At 47.6% G+C, this 13,671-nt stretch overlaps 6 protein-coding genes across 7 annotated transcripts; 4 read left to right on the forward strand and 2 right to left on the reverse strand.

Moving 5' to 3' along the window:
* Positions 1–722: 722 nt before the first annotated feature.
* On the forward strand, positions 723–1,882 carry LOC132265975 (mitochondrial uncoupling protein Bmcp). The gene is made up of 2 exons (XM_059766780.1): positions 723–975; positions 1,039–1,882. Exons 1-2 carry the CDS (start codon positions 909–911, stop codon positions 1,869–1,871), a joined length of 900 nt encoding a protein of 299 aa, XP_059622763.1. The 5' UTR covers positions 723–908; the 3' UTR covers positions 1,872–1,882.
* A 568-nt stretch (positions 1,883–2,450) lies between these two features.
* On the reverse strand, positions 2,451–7,177 carry LOC132265974 (coiled-coil and C2 domain-containing protein 1-like). 2 transcript variants are annotated; one of them, XM_059766778.1, is made up of 4 exons: positions 7,007–7,177; positions 4,816–6,863; positions 2,641–2,731; positions 2,451–2,570 (listed from the first exon to the last, which is right to left on the reverse strand). In XM_059766778.1, the coding sequence occupies exons 1-4, from the start codon at positions 7,064–7,066 to the stop codon at positions 2,451–2,453; spliced, it is 2,319 nt and encodes a 772-aa protein (XP_059622761.1). In that variant the 5' UTR covers positions 7,067–7,177. The 2 variants fall into 2 exon arrangements, with proteins under 2 accessions (XP_059622761.1, XP_059622760.1); XM_059766777.1 differs by having other exon boundaries at positions 2,641–2,776.
* Positions 2,784–4,441, forward strand: LOC132265976 (S-methyl-5'-thioadenosine phosphorylase). Its single transcript, XM_059766781.1, has 2 exons — positions 2,784–3,111; positions 3,207–4,441. The coding sequence occupies exon 2, from the start codon at positions 3,391–3,393 to the stop codon at positions 4,213–4,215; it is 825 nt and encodes a 274-aa protein (XP_059622764.1). The 5' UTR covers positions 2,784–3,111; positions 3,207–3,390; the 3' UTR covers positions 4,216–4,441.
* Positions 7,178–7,222: 45 nt separating the features above from the next.
* Positions 7,223–7,896, forward strand: LOC132266150 (M-phase phosphoprotein 6). The gene has a single exon (XM_059767001.1). The coding sequence runs from the start codon at positions 7,361–7,363 to the stop codon at positions 7,811–7,813; it is 453 nt and encodes a 150-aa protein (XP_059622984.1). The 5' UTR covers positions 7,223–7,360; the 3' UTR covers positions 7,814–7,896.
* A 10-nt stretch (positions 7,897–7,906) lies between these two features.
* LOC132255942 (alpha-L-iduronidase) lies at positions 7,907–9,823 on the forward strand. Its single transcript, XM_059752116.1, has 2 exons — positions 7,907–8,187; positions 8,245–9,823. The coding sequence occupies exons 1-2, from the start codon at positions 7,907–7,909 to the stop codon at positions 9,821–9,823; spliced, it is 1,860 nt and encodes a 619-aa protein (XP_059608099.1).
* LOC132265836 (PRADC1-like protein) lies at positions 9,791–10,711 on the reverse strand. Its single transcript, XM_059766618.1, has 2 exons — positions 10,507–10,711; positions 9,791–10,416 (listed from the first exon to the last, which is right to left on the reverse strand). Exons 1-2 carry the CDS (start codon positions 10,589–10,591, stop codon positions 9,863–9,865), a joined length of 639 nt encoding a protein of 212 aa, XP_059622601.1. The 5' UTR covers positions 10,592–10,711; the 3' UTR covers positions 9,791–9,862.
* Between the last annotated feature and the right edge of the window lie 2,960 nt (positions 10,712–13,671).

A 13,671-nucleotide genomic window follows, 5' to 3' on the forward strand; every position in this document is an offset into this window, starting at 1 on the left:
TGGTTTTCGTGTGTTTAGTTCAGCAGACGATTCAACTAAGTGACTTTTCTAAGAATTCATTAAGTGCAGCTTAATGAATCAGCTTTAATTTGTGCTCAAAATGTCGGAAAATCAGGAAAACCACTTTCAGAGAATTGTAATAAACAAACGAAAAACGATGAAATACTACACATTTCTATACACTGGCGGTAAAATATGCGCTAATACATAATTGATTTCAATGAAATAAATTTTTTTTTGCAAAATTCCTTGCAAAATTCTTGCTAGTTGCACATAGAAATTGCTTTCAACTAGAATTAATTGCAGTAATTACGCATTTTTAATATTCACAACTGTGAATTTATTTTCCTGTAATTGATAGTAGCATTAGTTATATTTAGACCCCATTTGAAGCGTTTTTACTCAGAGACAAAATATTTTCTCTATTAGGCATACTTCAGTTTCGATAAAATTTTTCTTCATACTTGTTTTTCAAGTATGTATAGTAGCTCCATATAAGGAAAAAATTTTGCAGCACAACTTCAGAAAATATTTAGTCAATTTATCTGAAAAATAATTATCCCACATCAGTTTACACTCTATTCTCAGTGCGAGTGGAAGCATTGACAATGTCGTTCTTAGACAAATACGCAATAGAGATTTATAGTTGCTTGTATTGGCTCTGCATTCTGCTTATTTTGCACTTTGTGTGAAGGAATTTACCAAATGTTACCACATTCCCTCCAAAAAGGCCTCAGTATCAGCGGTAGCTCTGGCCCTCCGCCACAAGATGGCACTGGAGTAGTGGCCCCGCGGTGACATTGCGCTGTGTGTTTTCTTTTTTTCTTGGCGGCTTTTCTAATGGAAAACCCACCTTGAAACCCCTCCCGAGTGGCCACAGAGGAACTCTGACGACTCCCGGCTGCGCCATGGCTGGTCCCGAGGGCCTGAGTCTCTTCATATCCGGCGGAATCGCATCAATAACAGCTGAATTCGGTAACATAACCTGAGGTGCATCACATTTCCCAACAATTGCATCATCTGGACACGCTTTTGCAGGCACATTTCCCATCGACACGGCCAAGACACGCCTCCAGATTCAGGGCCAGAAGCTGGACGAGCAGTTTTCGCGAGTGCGATACCGTGGCATGACAGACGCCTTCGTGAAGATCAGCCGCGAGGAGGGAATCCGGGCGCTGTACTCGGGCATCTGGCCGGCTGTCCTGCGACAGGCCACGTACGGAACCATCAAGTTCGGCACGTATTACTCGCTGAAGCGACATTTGGAGCGCCGCGGCCTTCTGCAGGACAGCGCCGGCAGGGAGCGAGTGTGGGCGAATGTGGCGTGCGCGGTGGCGGCCGGAGCGATCTCCAGCGCCATCGCCAATCCCACGGACGTGCTGAAGGTGCGAATGCAGGTGGAGGGCAGCGCTGGCGCCCGGCGCAGTCTCTTTGCCTGCTTCCGCGAGATCTACGACCGCGAGGGCGTGCGCGGCCTGTGGCGGGGCGTCTGTCCTACCGCCCAGCGCGCCATCGTCATCGCGGCCGTGGAGCTGCCCGTGTATGACGCGTGCAAGGGAGTGCTGGTGCCGTGGCTGGGCGACACGGTGGCCAACCACTTCCTGGCCAGCTTCGTGGCTAGCCTGGGCAGCGCCGTGGCCTCCACGCCGCTGGACGTCATCCGGACGCGCCTGATGAACCAGAAGCGCCTCACGGTGGCGCTGGATGGACTGCCGGCCAAGATCTACACCAGCAGCCTCGACTGCGCCGTGCAGACGGTGCGCCAGGAGGGTGCCCTGGCGCTGTACAAGGGCTTCGTGCCCACGCTGGTGCGCATGGGACCGTGGAACATCATCTTCTTCGTCACGTACGAGCGACTGAAGGCGCTCTGAGAGGCGTCGCGACTCGAATGCCACGGACTCCTGTGATAACGTCTCTCCATTGGGATTGCTTTGGGCGCACAGCGCATCTTTGGGTGCTTCCCGGCCACTCTAGTGAAATTTTTATTTATTTCTCCCCCCAGAATTCGCCTTAGATAGGAATTTTTAATTATATTCGAATCCCTAAAGAAATTGTTTTATATAGGTAAAATTGCTCATCAAAGTGATGAGAGAAGGCAAAAAAGAAAAACACTGAATTGGACACGATCTCAATTTAGAAGACCACCAAATAATAATGTTATTAATTTATTGATTGGTAATATGTTTAGATTCTCCTTCCATCCAGAAAATTTCATTATCACAAAGAATTCGTTTGATTCTATCGAGGCATTTAGAATGTGTGGAAATCGAGAAACAAATTATACAGGCATGAAATAATCCAAAGAAAGAAAAACCCTTTTTTCTTAGACTCTCTGGGAAAATCTCAAATATTTCGCAGTATTTTACACATTTTTCTCCCATTTTGCTTACTCTGTAACTGACAATGAAACCCAGAGTACATAAATATACATGAAATTATATAGATAAGCTCTATGTATCAATCACGAGCCACTTCTCGTCGATCTTCTTGATCTCCTTCGTGATGATGGGATTGCGGATGCGCACGTGCACCTCGAGTTTGCCTCCCGCCTTCTTCCGACCGTCCATCAGCTGCAAAGAAGAAACACACACACACGTGTTTAAATATCCGCCAGGAAGCCACAAAGCTCAATCTACTCACATCAAAGGACTCGTGAATCTCGCATGCGGTCTCCAAGGGCTGCAGCTTCACGTTCACCGTGCCGATGAGTTGGTCAGAGCGGAAGAAGCCACTGAAACAACAAAGAGGCAGACAGTGACAACCCGCCCAGCAGCACCTGTTCAACGATTCAGCGCGCAATTCGACCGACAGCCGGACGGATTGAGTGAGATTTTGCATGTTAGAATACAGGAAATCAACACCAAATCAAATAAAAGACGCAATTAACAGCGAATTAGAGCCAATTTGTCGTGCTCAAAAGCTGCAATACCTATAGTGAATGTGCTTCGGGAAAATCTCAAGATTTACTTAATTATCGTTTGTCATTTCTGTATATTCAGGATTTGCTAAATTTTTCCTGGATTATCTGACTTACATCAAAATGCAGAACTTCCAAATAGACTCATTCTCATTGGTTCCGTATGGAAAATTACACGGAAACTAATAAAAGTGGTACAGAATCACTCCTTTTTTAACATTTCGATACTCTTTTGTACTGCATTTTGCTTCTTTGAGCTAAAACTCAATATATTCGCATGATTTTTCAGGTAATCATTGATAAAGTGCCAGCAGAAATTGCCCTCGTTCGATATTGCTCGATTACAATAGCTGTGCACTTGAGGCGAGCAGCATTGAAGGCCGAATCATTGCCTCGCCGGACTCTCAAGTGTTGTGACTTATCATCGTGCACGAGCACAGCGCGTTTTTCACAGCAGTTTCGTGAGTGTGAAGATGAGCAAGACTCCCGTGAAGATTGGCATCATCGGCGGTTCGGGTCTCGATGACCCGGACTTGCTGGAGAAGCGCGAGGAGAAGTTCGTCACGACGCCCTTCGGTGAGCCATCGGACGCACTGATTGAGGGCCAGATCCGCGGTGTGAGCTGCGTGCTCCTGGCGCGCCACGGCCGGAAGCACAGCATCAATCCCACGAACGTCAACTACCGCGCCAACGTGTGGGCCATGAAGATGCTGGGCTGCACGCATCTGGTGGTGACATCGGCCACGGGGTCGCTACGTGAGGAAGTGAAGCGCGGCGACATCGTCATCCTGGACGGCTTCATCGATCGCACGACGAAGCGCCAGCTGAGCTTCTTCGACGGCCAAGAGGGCCATCCGGCCGGCGTCTGCCATGTGCCCATGCATCCGGCCTTCTGCGAGCGCACGCGCCAGGTGCTGATCGACAGCGCCCGGGAGCTTGGCGTGCCCGTGCACGAGCGCGGCACCGTTGTGACCATCGAGGGTCCGCGTTTCTCCACGCGCGCCGAGAGCGAGATGTTCCGCTCCTGGGGCGCCCACCTCGTCGGCATGACGCAGGTGCCCGAGGCGCCGCTGGCCAAGGAGGCCGGCCTGCTCTACGCCACCGTCGCCATGGTAACGGACTACGATTGCTGGAAGGATAGCGAGTGCGTGTCCACCGGAGACGTGCTCAAGACCTTCCAGGCGAACGTGTGGAAGGTGAAGAATATCCTCGTGGACGCCGTGACGAAGATCGCCGAGCAGGACTGGACAGAAATCGTCCGCGCGGCCAAAGATCTCGTCTCATCCAACATCATGTAAGCTCGAGAGTGTCTCTTATCAGACAGCGATAAGAACTGGAGAGGCTGACGAGCGCGACAACTTCCATAGTCAGATGGGCCATAAAAACAGTAAATCTTGCTGGATAAGCTTCTCAGGGCTGATTAAGCTTTCTATCTTTACAAAATAAACTGTCTCGAGATAATAATATCGACTTTGGCAAATGCTGAGACATCTAAAAGACATCAATAAATCCTATAAATCGAAATATGCAATCTTTTTTAGGACACATTTCTCCCATCCGATCCTTATTGCGTTAAGTGTTCAGTTTCGGTTTATTCCTTGTTCTGAGCATTGAGAGATAAGGAGTTCTTCTTGTTTATGATCATTAAATCTGTGTACTTTTACACAACGATATTTTTCTGCCAGAGTTAAGGCTTCACATTCAAGTGGTGGTGCTCACAAGAATCCTAATGTTCGTGGAAAGATTTAGCTTGCGGACAGAAAACGCGAGGTTATGTCGCGGTGTTACACGTGAGACTGCGGCCATTAGCCGCCAGAGAGCGTCTCAGAGCGGGGAATTTTAAGTATACATCTTGAGACCTCCCGGAAAGCACAATAACAGCATGATAAGAAACTCACCGATCAGCAAAGACCTCCAGCTTGATTGCATGCCGCTTGAAGATCCTCTGGCACTGCTTGTTGCTCCTCACGATCTCCACCTTCAGCTTGTAGTCGTAGTCCGGGTTGTCAGTGTTCTTCACCAGCGGCGTTTTGTCTTTTGTGTGATCGTCCTGCGGATACGGAAACTCCAACTTCACATATGTGTCCACCTCTTTCGGATTCGGTACATTGTAGTTGATGCCGCGCACCACCGTGATCTCCACCTCGTTGTCCGTCAGATCCGTGTTACACATGACAATGTTGAAGCTGCGCTGCTCATAGTGGAACTTCGGCAGCTCCAGCTGCTTCCTGTGCGCCAATCTCACCACATCCAGATCCTTCTGCACGGTCAGCGCCAGGTTCTCGAAACGATTCGTGCCCGCAACGTCGCCCATGTTCTTGTGGTGCTCACGCGTGACGCGGCACATGGACAGCTGGTGCTGCAGCTGCTCCTCCAGGCGCTTGAAGATGTCTCCCACCTCGGAATCCCCGCAATCCTGCTCGCTCACGAATGCGAAGGAGTCCTCGAGCGCCGCCCGCTGTCCCGGCGGAATGGGCAGCGTGGCCATGTCCACGGGGAAGCCACCCTTCGCCGTGTCGATGAGCTTGTCGAAACCCTTGAAGATCTTCAGATACTCCTTCGCCTGCTCCAACTCTCCCGAGCGCTTGGCCGCAATGGCAGCGTCCTTGAACTCCTTCTGGCGCCTTTGCAGTTCCGCTACCTGCTTGTCCATCACGGTCGTGTTCATCAGATTGCCGCTCACCCGCGTTGACTCTTGCTTCTTCAACGGCGGACGCGGTTTGGGTGGCGGTGCAGGCTTCGAAGGCTCCTCCGCCTTCTCCTCGACCTTCGGCGTCGCCTTGGGCACTGCGCCGCCGGTGGGAATCGGCCCGAAGCCCGGTGGCGTTGGCAGTTCGTCAAATGGCACCGGCTTTCCGGCCTTGTGCATCTTCACCGCGTCTTCGTACTGCTTCACGATCCGCCCAAAGCGTCTCGCCTTGCTAGAATTACCCTCATCCTTGGCCGCCTTCTCCACTGACTTGTACTTCTCCAGACGCTGCTGCAGCGCCTCCTCCACAGTTCCCGCCACAACCAGAGTCTCCTCGGCACTTGCCTCGTCGGGCTTGTTCTGCGTCTCCGCCTCTTCCTTCTTCGGCGGCTCCTGTGGCGGCGCCTGAGGAGTCTCCTGAGTGGCCGACTCCAGCATGGCGGGATCCAATTCCCAGGGATGCGGTGGCATCTCACTCAGATCCACTTCCTGTCCTCCCTCAACGGCTTTAATCACCTCATCGAACTGCTTGATGATCCGCACGAGCTTCAGGGCTGTGGCCTTGTCTCCGTTCTTCTTGGCCGTTAGTGCCGCCGCCTTGTACTCATCCTTACGCTCGTTGAGAGCATCTACAGGACGCTTGGCAGCCACTGGCACCGGCGGGGCGGCTCTCGAGGGCGCCACTGGAGGCGTATCTTCCTTCTCTGGCTCACTCTTGCTCGGCTTCACGCTCACCTCTGGTGGAATATCCTCCAGCGGGATGTTCTTGCCCGCACTGGCTGATTTTTGAAGGTCCTTAAGTGTTTTCAGGCCTCTGGAAAACCTCCTGGCCTTTCCCGCCTCTCCGGCATCCTTTGCATGTCTCTCGGCGATTGTGTACATCTCGATGCGCTGCTTAATTATCTCCTGCACATTCACTGTCGTCGACGTGGGCACGAAGACTTCTTCCTTGGGCTCCGGCTCCTCCTGCGCCACTGCCTCTCCTGTCAAGTCGCCCAGCTCGCTCAAGAGATTCGGATCATTCTCATCGTCACTGTCCACATCTGTGTCCACATCCTTCAGACTCTCCGCCACCATGGCGTCCAGATCCCCCGCGGGCATCACAGCGGAAGCCTTAGCCCTCGTCTTCTGCCTCTTCTTGCCCCCGCCGCCCGTAATCGCCATCAGTTCAGCCTCGAGGTCACTGTCACCGTCGCTCAGGGCGTCATTGTCCTTCCCGCCCATCTCCAGATTGTCCGGAATATCGAACAGCCCATACTGGAAGACAAACAGAAGCAATCCCGTTAGGCAATTCGTGAGAAATCACTTAAAAAACCGCGCTAGACAAAGATTTGCGAAAGTTTCCTTGGCATGACTCATCCGGAGAGTGAGAGCAGTTTGCGTCGCTTTTACCAACACACCTGAGATAGATCTCGCCTCTCCTTTGGCTGTCCTCCACTTGGTTTCTTTCTATTAAACATTTCTCATGAGTTTTCCACAAATTTCCTCCACAATAATAGCTATTTTCACGAGATTTTCCACAGAGAAAAGACTTGTTTTCAAATACTCACAAACTGACAACACACTAATTGCCCTGAAGTTGGCTGCAAATTGAGCATGGAAGTATGACATAACCTCAAAATTTGTTTACAATTTTCCACGAGTGCGGTGTTTTTGTTTGTTGGCGAAAAATCAAGGAAACTTCAGAAAACACTAATATTCGGAGAATATCTTACACTTCATTGAAAGACCATACAATCAGACATAGTGTCAGCATGTCCGGCAAGGCGAGACTCTCGAAAACTATCCTGGAGATGAAATTCATGAAGAAGACCAAAGAAAAGGTGCTGAAAGCTGAGGAATCCCAGGAAACTGGCTCCATGTATTCCAGCGAGATCACACAGAAAATGCTCTCAGGCTCCAATTTCATCGCTGAACCTAGCTACGTCCACTGCGAAGGCCTCATGATCGGCAGATTCAGCTTCGGCGGCATGAATCCCGAGCTCGAGAGATTGATGGAGAAGGAACAGGCCGGGAAGATAAATGAACACATGGAGGAGCAGAAGCAGATGATAAAGGACGTGTCGGATGATAAAATGGCACTGCATTACACGAAAGTGCAGAAAGCCCTCAGCAATAAATACGCGGCGAAGGAAAGGAAGTTTCACGGGACGAGAGATGGGAGAATTCAGAAGAAACCCTGGAAGCAGCAAAATCCTAAATTTTAATTTTAGAGGAATTTAGTTGATATTTGTAAGTTTATCACGGCTATCCAGGAGAGATCCTGGAAATAAAGGACGTATTTAGCATAACCTCAAAAAATGGCGGTAAAGAGACTTTCCAGTCTCGCTCTTCTCGCGGTATTTTGGTCGATTTCCTCGCAGGAAGTGATTAGAATAGAATTGTCAGACAGTGATAAACTACGGGAACTGTCACGCTTCTGGACTAGCACTGGATTCTGTCCTCCAGCGCCGATAAATGAGTCTTCATCCTTTCTGTTGTCGTCTAGTGTCAGGCAAAACCTGGAATTGATAGCTTCCATCCCAAATTCTGGCATAACTCACGTCCGGACACATTGGATTCTTCAACTAATTGAAGCAAGGTAGAAAATTCTCGGTTCTTTGACTACAATATCTGAGAAAAATATTGTACTTTGTAGGATCTCAAAGAATTCTCCGGACTTCTCATTCCGGGAGATGAATAAGTTCATCAATATCTTGAGGAGAAATCACTTGAATCCTCATATTGAGTTTATGGGTGATCCTGGAAAAATCCTGACTGGAAAATGCTCATCTGAGAAAAAGATTTTGTGGAAAAAATTAACTTTCCAACTCACAATGAACTTCGTGCAGAGATTTGGTTTGGCATTCTCAAATAACTTCCGTTTTGAGACCTGGAATGAGCCTGACCTAGCCAGTTACAACACACTAAACTTCACAAGATCGGGATTCATTGATTATGTGGTTGCCATTCGGGAAGGACTGACGGCAGTGCAGATAATCTTCCCGGGATTCCAGTTCAAACTTCGCGGTCCAGCCGGCGTGTTCCACAAAAGGGAACTTCACCAGCTCTGCTACGGAATCCTGGAATACTGCTCCAGTAATCCCTGCCCAGTAGACATCTTGACCTTCCACAGAAAGGGCCTGGGTGAGGCGAAGCAAATACTCAGCGGAGGATTGAATCTGCTGAGCAACTTGACGAAGGAATTTCCATGGATCAGCAAACTTGGAGTTTCCAATGACGAGGCTGATCCCACCACTGGTTGGTCTCATCCTCAGGCCATGAATTCTGACGTGAGATACGCGGCGAAGCTGGCCATGACTGTCCTTCTCCACTTGAACGCCAAGCAGAGAGGATGGCTAAAGAATCTGGAGTCCATCAGTCATGACAATGCCTTCCTGAGCTATCATCCACATGAGTTTAACCAGAGAACCCTTCTCGCGCACTTCAGAATGAACGCCAGTCGTCCAGTTTACTCGGAGTTTGTGAAGAAGCCTGTTTTGGGAGCCCTGACTCTCCTGTCCAACTTGGGCAGTCTTTCAGGAAGTGTCAAGGCGTCTCAGAACGTCACTTTCCTCGTCACCAGGAGTAACAAGGACACTGAGATGCTCTATGCCTGCATAATCTTCGTCTCGACAAGAAAATTGCCTCCTGAACAATATCAGATTCGCGTGAAACTGCCTTCCGGACAAAACTTGGTAGCATTTGCTGAGATTCTGGACAATGAGAGAACGAATCCTGCGAAAGTTTGGCAAGAATACTCTTCACCAGCCTTCCCCAGTCAGAAAATCTTCACCAGGATGCGAAGAGTTCACACGCCAGCTGTTTTGATTCCTCCACAGCCTGTGACGGGCGTAGAATTCACTGCAGATCTCAGACTCGCAGCTCCCTTTGTCGTCTCCTTGAGATTCTGCGAGAACTCCACCAGTAATCTTCCTCAGCGCATCAAAAATCTCCGACTGAATCGCCTGTCCAGCAGCAGAGTGACAATTGTCTGGAATGAGGACTTCAGGGCATCGAGATGCACCCGAAACTACCAGATCTTCTTCAGGGCGGTGGGAAAGAGTAGATGGAGAGAGATTTCTCGCGGATGGCACATTCCAGATCTCTCCTTCGACTTCTGGAGCGCTCAAGGAATAGCCGGAGCTTATCGCGTTCGATCCGTGGACGTCATGGGCCGAATGGGGCGCTTCTCAAAGACTCGCTTTGTCAAAAGTGCCTGTTTACTCGATGAATAATGACCAAATCCCATTGACTAGCTCGCCCGAGGGCGCTTCTCACCAACCCAGCCAAGGCGGGTGGTTGATCTGATGTGGTGGGGTGAAAGTCAGGTTGACTGGGATGCTGATGATGGCGTAGTTCCTTCGCATCTTCTTCAGTGTCTGTAAGATTATACGGCCGTTGATGCCAATCAGGAAGCCAGCCGGAATGTTTGCATCTCTGCCGGTATTGTCGTGCACCATCTCAATGTAGTACTCGTCCTCCTCCGCCTCCGACGTGTTGGACTCCGTGATGATGGCCGCGAGCGCCCCATGGCGCTCCACGTTGATGGTCTTTGTGAGGAAGGAACAGTCGCCGCGCTCCACCAGCGCCACATTACCCTCCAGATCCTCCCCGTTCTTGATCGCGCTCCGCGAGCACGCGTCGAAAGGCACCACAGGCACGAGGGCGATCCGCGGGAAGTGGAAGCTGGCATTGAAGGGCGCCCCGAAGTCCTTCGCCGGCCGCAATCTGTACGTATACTCTAGTTCCGCGGGATCCAGCACCTCGAAAAAGACATCTCCAGCTATAATATCCTGCGTCGTCACGCTGTCCAGCATGTGGAGGTTCCCTGCAACACGAGAGCGCCCCAGAGGCATAAATTTTCGCCCGGAAGCCGAGAAATTCCATGGAAAAAGTGAGGTTACGCCTCAATGTTTACCTCCACAATTGGCGAAGTCAATATCACATGCCAATAATACCAATGCAACCAGGAGGATTAATATCAAGTCAACATAATTCACCATTATTGCTAACAAATTAACACGTTTTTCTCATGGAAAATCAACATTTTCCACCCACAACGAACACGTCAGTACTGTTTTGACAGTGGAATTGCGACCTGCCATTCCAGATACTTCCAGTTGCCGCTCTGCCTTCCAGAAGCTCCAAAAGCATTTGCAGCGCTTTTATGATATCTACAATACATATAGCACAGTGCAATCCCGCGAAAATCCGGAAAATCAGTGAAAATACGCTCTAGATGATTTGTAAGTATGGCAAAAAATTTATACATTCTTTCCAATTTTGCTCTTTGTCAAAATTCAAAAATTCTCACGGTAAATGACACGCTTTCGTGAGAAGATGTAATTACAAAGTCATAAAATGTGTCTTATTGTCAAGTAATTATAGCATTGAATTGTGCACAATGTAGTTGTGATGAGATTTAAAGGGAAAACAAGTCTTATCAGTTGATTGAAGTGCAGCAGGAAGGAAATATTTACCTCGGTGACCTCATTAAATGGACAAGGAAATGCACTAAAAGTTATTTTACGTCATCGAACACATCAAAGACAACCAATTGGCATAATAATCATTTAATTGAGGTTTCTATTCATGATGTTCTCTCTGCTAAATTAGGTCATCTTCAGGTATTTCCACGTAAACTCATGATGAATGCAATATCTTGAGTGTCCAGTGTAGTTTGCTCGCATTGCTTGCATTCCTTTGTGATCCTGTTCGGGTAATTGATGCTATATTTGAACTCAAGGACGCTCATGTGGAAGAGGTGTAGTTTCTCATGAATCTACTAGAGGAATTTAATATTGCCGTTCTGAAACAACTTGAAGCAAGTTATTTCATCAATGTATATCAATTCCTTACGATATTTTCAAGAAATTTAATATTTGCCAGCATACTGAAAAATCTGAGATATAGTACGATTTTAGGAAGATCCAGAAATTATTCACTTGGCTATAAAATTCACCCCAAAGAGGATAATCAAGGTGAAAATTAGTGAACACTCTGGAGAAACAATAAATTGAATTAGTTGGCATGAATTTGAATTACTTATTGAAGATTTCTCAATGATGAGAATTTCAGCATTATGTTGTGGCAAATAAATGTAGGAAAATATCAGCAGATGAATGACACGTGCGAAGAGAGGAGAAATTGATTTTAATGATGAATTGAAAGCACTCAATTCTAAATTACAGCGTTAGCATGAATTTGCATTTCCCTCGGCGTGAAAATACGCATGAAAAGAGCGGGATATGCGGCGAAAAGAGTTCACATCTACCATTTTCAATCAAATACACACTGATTTGCAAACATCAATACACAACGATACGAATTTAATCGCGCGACCAACAAAAGGGGTTCAATGTCCTCGAGACTCCATCAATATTTGCTCTTCTTGATTTCCTTTTCTCCTACTTTCCGAATCCTTTTTGCAACGTCCTTTTGCTCACTCCTCCAGGGCGTCCGTAGAATGCATGCGGCCGCAAAAAGAGCGAATTTTTAATTAAAAGTCGCGCACGACGACTGAGAAATATTGACAGACATTTCAGGAGCATTCGCACATTGTGCTTCCTGCTGTTCAGTTGACGGAACAGCAACTTTGTGACTCAATGGCGTGGCAATTTCAGGTCACAGGTGAATGAAATATATACTTCCTGGTCGCGAAACACAACCCATTCGCCACTAAGGCTCGCGCATTTTTGCTGCCCAGTGCAATGGACTTTTCCATCGGCAAGTGGAATGAAAAGTTGGGCAAAAGCATTCTTGGCAGAATAAACAATAATTAATATGAAATCGATGCAGTCAGAGAGAGGTTTTTGCAAGATAGAAGAGAAAGAGTTTTCAAGTATAATGCAATTGGCGGAAAAATTCGTCTATAAATAATTTTAATTCATCTTGATTGCAAAATTTGTCTGAAATCTGATATTACATGGTCAATTTCTGGTTTTCCTCCATATTTTCTTTTATCTATAAATAACAAAAATCAATCAAATTCATAATAAGATTTTTTTTTCAATTTCAAACATATAGAATTAAAAGAGTACAGACAGTTCTCTTTTAACTTTTTAATGCAATAAGTTTTATTGGTTTTCATGGAGAAAATAACGTAGATGTTTCGAAGTAGCCTTCCTGGCTATTCCCCAATCATCGAAGTACAATCATAAAAAGGAGTCAGGATTTAACTGATTCAACTGAGTTTGCTGCTTTTGTCTGCAATTTCACTCCACATTCAATTATATTTAAAAAAAAATTGCAATAAGAGTGTTCGAGTGTTGAAGGCAGATCCCTTGAATATGCCGAAACTGGAGCATTTTACTTGTGAATGTCAATTTGGTTGTAGCAAAGTTTTTGGCGAAACTCAGGTCACATTTCGTGACATAATTCCACCCTATAAGGCGACTTATTCTAGGACACAAATCATCTTCTGCCAGCAGCAAAACAACGCTAATCTCTCTGGCTTGTGCCAATATTTGACGAAGAGGCGAACTTTGTGCCTCGACAGTGCAGAAGAATGAAGAGATGCGGATAAAAAGATAGGATAATAGCGAGTGGATTTGAGTTGATATTTGCATTAAAAGGGCTTCCTGGGCGGGGGTTAACACTGTGCCAATAGATCAAAAGGACGCAGCATCTGCTTCTACACTGCCAACATCCCACACTCCCAATTAGCTTAATATTCCGGAGTGTTCTCAACGCATAATCAATTTCATATGCGGAGAAACTTCGTGCGAAACTACTACTTGAGCATTAAATATTCACGCACAAGATGAAAAGCTCTCGTGAAAGTTGTAATTAATTTACTGCTATTTGCAACTTTGAAATCCTGTCTCGCAACAGCTGATACCGTTGATGCAGCAAAGCCAGCAAAGGGTCACTTTTGGGAGCTTTCAAAGCTCCCCGCTGGTCAGGAATTCTCATTTGTTGCCGTGTAATGCGAGGGGCGACTGAGCCGGATCGATGGCGGGCGGAGTGCGTCGGCGTGACGCGCCCCATTCGGCCACAGATTCCTCCAGCATCCGAAGCGGCGCCGAGATGAATCCGCGAGGACTCCTTCCTCGCATCCACACCATTTCAGTCTTAGACGGCA

The sequence above is a fragment of the Phlebotomus argentipes genome, unplaced genomic scaffold (assembly GCF_947086385.1).
Source record: "Phlebotomus argentipes unplaced genomic scaffold, Phlebotomus argentipes genome assembly contig_5, whole genome shotgun sequence".
Taxonomy (NCBI): Eukaryota; Metazoa; Arthropoda; class Insecta; order Diptera; family Psychodidae; genus Phlebotomus; species Phlebotomus argentipes.

Bases quoted from the DNA above. Each gene is read 5' to 3' on its own strand.
- LOC132265975 (XM_059766780.1), top strand. From the start codon at position 909: ATGGCTGGTCCCGAGGGCCTGAGTCTCTTCATATCCGGCGGAATCGCA. The intron at 976-1,038 runs GTAACATAACCT...ACGCTTTTGCAG, and splicing joins ATCAATAACAGCTGAATTCG to GCACATTTCCCATCGACACG.
- LOC132265976 (XM_059766781.1), top strand. From the start codon at position 3,391: ATGAGCAAGACTCCCGTGAAGATTGGCATCATCGGCGGTTCGGGTCTC.
- LOC132265974 (XM_059766777.1), bottom strand. From the start codon at position 7,066: ATGTTTAATAGAAAGAAACCAAGTGGAGGACAGCCAAAGGAGAGGCGA. The intron at 6,864-7,006 runs GTGTGTTGGTAA...TTTGTCTTCCAG, and splicing joins AGAGGCGAGATCTATCTCAG to TATGGGCTGTTCGATATTCC. The intron at 2,571-2,640 runs GTGAGTAGATTG...TCTTCTTTGCAG, and splicing joins AGATTCACGAGTCCTTTGAT to CTGATGGACGGTCGGAAGAA.
- LOC132266150 (XM_059767001.1), top strand. From the start codon at position 7,361: ATGTCCGGCAAGGCGAGACTCTCGAAAACTATCCTGGAGATGAAATTC.
- LOC132255942 (XM_059752116.1), top strand. From the start codon at position 7,907: ATGGCGGTAAAGAGACTTTCCAGTCTCGCTCTTCTCGCGGTATTTTGG. The intron at 8,188-8,244 runs GTAGAAAATTCT...TGTACTTTGTAG, and splicing joins CTTCAACTAATTGAAGCAAG to GATCTCAAAGAATTCTCCGG.
- LOC132265836 (XM_059766618.1), bottom strand. From the start codon at position 10,591: ATGGTGAATTATGTTGACTTGATATTAATCCTCCTGGTTGCATTGGTA. The intron at 10,417-10,506 runs GTAAACATTGAG...CTCGTGTTGCAG, and splicing joins TGACTTCGCCAATTGTGGAG to GGAACCTCCACATGCTGGAC.